This window comes from Orycteropus afer, unplaced genomic scaffold (genome assembly GCF_000298275.1).
Source record: "Orycteropus afer afer isolate SDZICR_OR568_19922 unplaced genomic scaffold, OryAfe1.0 scaffold01389, whole genome shotgun sequence".
In the NCBI taxonomy this organism is placed as follows: Eukaryota; Metazoa; Chordata; class Mammalia; order Tubulidentata; family Orycteropodidae; genus Orycteropus; species Orycteropus afer.
Genome location: NW_006922976.1, coordinates 58153 through 63660, shown reverse-complemented (window position 1 = coordinate 63660; position 5508 = coordinate 58153). Strand labels below are relative to the sequence as shown.

Below are 5508 nucleotides of genomic sequence, written 5' to 3'. Positions count from 1 at the left end.
ATTATATTCAGGTTAAAGATTTTTGGCAGCTCTACAACGAAGATGTCGTGGCTTTCTTAGTGATCCCATTTGTGTGGCATATGAACTCATTTTGTCCCATCATCCGTGATATTGTTTGATCACCTGAGTAAGTTAGTGTCCATCAGATTTCTCCTTTGTACGGCACATTTTCCTCTGTAATTTATAAATAACCTGTGCTGTAATTCTTATGAGACTAGGAAGTTTCCTATTCTCCAACAGTCTTTGATCCAATGGTTTAGTCATTGATAATTCTTGATTGAACTATTACTAGGGTGGTTTTAAATGGTGATTTTCTATTTTGAACATTCCCTCTATATTTATTAGCTGCATTTATTAGCTAGTAAAGAAGAGTTTTCACTCCTCCTTTTTAATTACCTGAAGTCCCTGGGTGATACAAAGGTTAATGATCTCAGCTGCTAACAGAAAGGTTGGAGGTTCAAGTCCACCCAGAGGCTCCTCAGAAGAAAGGTCTGGTGATCTGTTTCCATTAAAAAACCCTACAGAGCACAGTTCTACTTTGACACACACAAGGTCATCATAAACTGGAAGCAACTCAATGACAACTAGATATATCTAGGTATCTCTAATTTAGAAGCACTGTGGGACTTGTGGATTCTTTATTGACTCACTTCTCTTATTCTATCTTGCATGCTCATGCAACACTCTGTCATGCTCTCTCTTGCTTATATATTCTCCTTCTTGTGTATTCTCTCATACATGAAATAGTTGATTAAGTCAGCAAGGTCATGTGGAATCAAAAAGTAACAGCAAGAGCAGAAGGCGTATGGAGAAGAAAAGTCAGGTCATCTGTATAGGTAAGAGACCACCCATGGGAAAAACAAGATTTGAGCAGAGTTCTCTGAGATGAACAGAATTGAGGAAAAGTTGAAGCAGCAAAGGAAGGCATGGGCATAGCACTTGCAAAGATTTAAAGTAAGGAATAGCCTACATGAAGAATGGCCCTTTTGAAATAGAGAACGGGATTTGGAGAAGAGAAAGCTGGAGAGTGGGCAGCATCCTAAATGCCATGACGGACAGCTTTTCTTGGAAAGAGGACATAGGTGATAGTACAGGAATGGAAAAAAAAAAATGGGGAGAAAAATTTATACTTTATGGAATGTAACTAAGCAAAAGTTTGGCAGGAGGTAGCAGGAGGATTCTGGAAAGGGTATCAGGTGGCAAGGTTAAAGTTCAGTTGGGCACACAATAGCCTGAAGAAATTATTGGTGGTGGAGATGGAAGGGAAGGCAGAAAAGTGCAAAGGACAATATGGTTACCAATTAATTGGATATGAGGAATGAAGGGAGAGAGGAGATTCAAGATGACATCAAGAGACCAACAGAGAGGGAAGTGGAAGGACAGTTAATCTTGAGTGTTTTACTCATATATATATTCCCATGTCCAGTGTAAAGTTATGTAAAGTAAGGACTTATGGTTGGACCCATCTATAGTAGAAGAAGTTAGAGCAGGAGTTTCAAATGTTAATGTGTATAGGAATCACCCAGAGATCTTGTTAAATTGCAGATTCTGATTCTGTTGGTTTGGAACAGAACCTGGGATTCTGCATTTCAAATTAGCTCCTAGGTGATACCAAAGCTGTTGGTTCCTTTACCATTCTTTTGCATAGCAAGAGATTAGGGGATTTCTATGCAGACAAGTCAGACCAGAGCCCCATGATTGTGAAAGAGTAACAGAAAGTAAATAGTTCCTTTCTCATCCTCAGGGATAATCTTCATGCCAGGAACCACCCAGATGACAGCCAGGGACATTCTCTATCGGCTACAAATATCTCAAGCTAAAGGCATCGTGACCACAGATACTCTTGCCCCTGAGGTGGACTCTGTGGCTTCTGAGTGCCCCTCTCTGAAAACTAAGCTCCTAGTGTCTAACCACCACCGTGAAGGGTGGCTGGACTTCCGGTCACTGATCGAGTGAGTTTCTGGTTCCTTAATGATTGTACTTTCTGCAGAATGGTGGAAGAAGACACCTACTCCATGAGCTGGGAAGCTGAACAGGTTGGAAGCTGGATTTGAATTCTGGCTCTGCCACTTCCTAGTGCTATCTTCTCAGGCAAATTATCTAACCTCTCTGAGCTTTGGTTTTCTCATCTGCAAAATGGGAATAAGAGCAGTAACCATCTCTTAGGGTTGCTCTGAAGATTAAATAAGTTCATAATCATAAATCACTTAGACAATTTCCTGGGACATAGTAAGTGTTACTTCAGTGTTTGTTAGTTTTTTTAAATCACTGTATTTCCCCCATTTTTAAAGTGAAGAAATGGCGGTCCTCTTGTCCAAATTACCCACGTAGTCGGTATGACACCTAAAACCAATATATTTATTTTGTGTTGCAAACCTCTAGTTTCCTGACTCAAAGCCTCATATTCTTTCCTTTGTTTCTCCAGAGGATGGAAAAACAGCAAATGTGACTGTTCTCCTTCTGTCTTAAATCTCTTTGCAGATCAGCTTCCCCAGACCACACTTGCATTAAGTCAAAGACCATGGAACCAATGGTCATCTTCTTCACCAGTGGGACCACAGGCTTCCCCAAGATGGCAAAACACAACCACGGACTTGCCTTACGATCCTCCTTCCCTTCATGGTAGGAAAGAGGACATCAACTTAGAGGCTAGGTCACAGATCTGGGGTGGTATGTGTGTGCATGTGTGTGGTGTGTGTTTATGTGTGGAGAGGGTAGGTATGTGTATGTGGAGGATGTGTGGGGTGCGGTGGGTGAAGAATGTGTGGTGTGTGTGTGTGGCTGTGTGTTTTGTTTGGTTCTGACCTCTGAGGGTCTCAGAGGTGAGAGCTGGGGAATTCTAGGTGTTTGCTGACAAACACTTGAAAGTCTTGGAACAACACAGGAGTCACGTTTGTGTCTCAGCACTTTCACAGGATGTGTGGGGACAAATGGGGCTGGAGAAAGCAGGAATTCTCCAAATCACACAATTAACAAATCTTTGTTTCCTTGTAAGTACCTCCAGGGTTTGGTGGGGAAAGAGCGTTTCTGGCAATATAGCCTGAGTGACAGGTCCTCTCCTCTCCTCCATTATGGGCAAGTCAGAGATAGGGCTGCAAATACTAAACTTCTTGGAAGACATACCTGGAGCCAGTCACGCCATAAGCCACTGCCCCTAAAATAAATGAAGCAATACAGAGAAGCTGAAGCACTCACCTGAGGATTCATCCTTTAATGAACTCTCAATAGAATCTCTTCTTCCCTCCTTCTGCCTTCAAACTGGCAATACTCAGACTAGACTTAATTCTATCTATTTTCTAAATTATTAAACCAGAACAGGGTCAGCAGAGGCTTCTTGTGGGCAGTGGGCTTTTGAGCTAATTGATGGAGCTCAGCAATACCTGACGTTGCCATGAATGGGAATTAGTTCCATGACAACTGTTTTATGGTTTAAGTAGCAAAAACCCAGGAAGAATGGGAAATGAGATGAATGGAGAGATTTCCATGCAGTGGGATTAATATGTGCAAAGGCAAATAGATGTAAAATGTAGTATTCCAAGAATTTTGAAGATTTGAGGATAACTGGTACTTATTGGCTGGTGAAGGACCCATAGGAAGAACCAGAAAAATATACAAAGGCCAGATCATGCAGGGCCCTGTGGGCTATGGAGTTAGGACCTTTTTGGAAAACCATGGGGAGGTAGTGAGAGCTTGTATTTTTAAAAGATGGCTGTGGCTGCAGGACAGAGAATGAGTTGGAGAAAGAGAGAATGGAGTCTGGGGGACCAGTTAGAATAACCCATGTGCAAGATGGTGGTGGCCTGGACCAGGTAACATAGAGATGAAAGATTGAGACTTGAGATCTCAGGAGACAGAGTAGACAGGAGCTTCTGGCTAGATGCGGGAGGTAAGAAAGAAGAGAGTGTCATGGTTGACTCCCAGGTTCCTAGCTTGAACAGTTTCATGGATGATGAGGACATTCATTGAAACACAGAGAACACCGGAGGAGACTCAGTTCAAGGAAGGCAGGAGATGATTTGCTGGCTTCGAGATGCCTGAGACACATCTCAGAGGACACAGTCCATCCAGTGGGTAGTTGAGGGAGGTAGTGAAGCTCAGAAGGAAGGTCTCCCCCCATAACTTGTGATTTCCTATAAATGTGCCACAAATTCTAAAAGGGATATGTTGAGGGAATGCAGATGACTCTTCAAAGTTCCTTCCTGCTAACAGAAGCTTCTCAAAGCCATAGACAGCAAGGGGGAAAGTTGTGTTTCCTCAAGGAACTATAACCAGAGCCCCTCAAAAGGCACTAAAATTGGGATGAAGAATAAAAAATCTAACACACACAACTTTCCAATTATGCATAGATTATTGCCCTTGGGATAATTGCTTCCACTCCCTTGTCAAGATAGTGTATTATTAGGGTTATCTGTCCATTGAAAATGACAGAAAAGGCAACATAAACCTCTGTGAGCCAAAGAGAGAATAAAAGAATTTATCAGTTCACAAAACAGAGAAGTCCAGAGTTTGGCTTCAGACATATCTGGATAGCCTCCAAGTCACATTTTCTTTTCTCCTTCTCTCAGCTCTTCCGCTATATTGACTCTGTTTTCAGAAAGGCTCATCCCTTACTGTCTGTCAATAGCTGGTGGCATCACCTGGGACTATATCTGTAACAGATTCAAATTCAGCAAAAGACCAACAGACTGGGGCCCAGCTTTACCAGCAACAACCTTAAGGATCATCTGGTTGTACCAGTTTAAGTTGCATGGGACCAAGGAAATAGACTCATTAATTAGCAGCACATCTTTGGGAACTAGGGGAGCGGGGTGGATCTGCAGCTCACATGAACTGGAGTGAGAGGGGTGGGTCCCTACCTGAAAAACAGAAGTGGGCCCCTGATCACACAGTTGAGATGACTGTATTTTGGAGCTAGCAGGAAATGGCTACAACTGAAATCATCCGATATCATCTGGTGCCTGTCGGACACAGGCTGGATTTTGGCTGCAATAGGGGCCCTGTTTGAACCATGGACAGCAGGGACTACAATTTTCATCCATCACCTGCCCCAGTTTGACCCCAAGGTCATTGTACAGGTAAGAAGAATAACCTTTCAGTATCAACAAACTCTTGGAAACCAATCCAATGTTTCAAGGCCAAAAGCTGGACTTTCCTTGCAAATATTTTATTGAGCAAAGAAGCCCATTAGCATTATGCAATCCTGGTATTTACTGGGTTTCTCAAAGTGCAGAGCATTGAATCATAATCACTGTATCATAATGACATCAAGATATAACCTTGATGAAAATGTGTATTTCTGGGACCTTCCCAGACCTATGACTTAGACTTTGTGGACATAGGCCCTAAAAATCAAAATCAAACCCACTCCCATAGAGCAAATTCCAACTCATGTTGTGTTGTTGTTATTTGCCATCAGTCGGCCTTGACTCATAGCGACCCCTCCTTGGGTCTCCAAAGCAGTATCACTACAGAAGTATACCGACCCCAAAGGACAGAGTAGAACTGCTC

General features: G+C 42.5%; 1 protein-coding gene across 1 annotated transcript in view; it reads left to right on the top strand.

Annotated features, from left to right (window-relative positions):
* LOC103213191 (acyl-coenzyme A synthetase ACSM1, mitochondrial-like) overlaps positions 1-5508 on the top strand; it is a 34907-nt gene that overhangs the window by 1301 nt on the left and 28098 nt on the right. The window contains exons 2-4 of the mRNA XM_007959054.1: positions 1745-1952; positions 2482-2622; positions 4916-5075. Coding sequence (XP_007957245.1) covers positions 1745-1952; positions 2482-2622; positions 4916-5075 — 509 coding nt within the window. The remainder of the gene's footprint in view (positions 1-1744; positions 1953-2481; positions 2623-4915; positions 5076-5508) is intronic.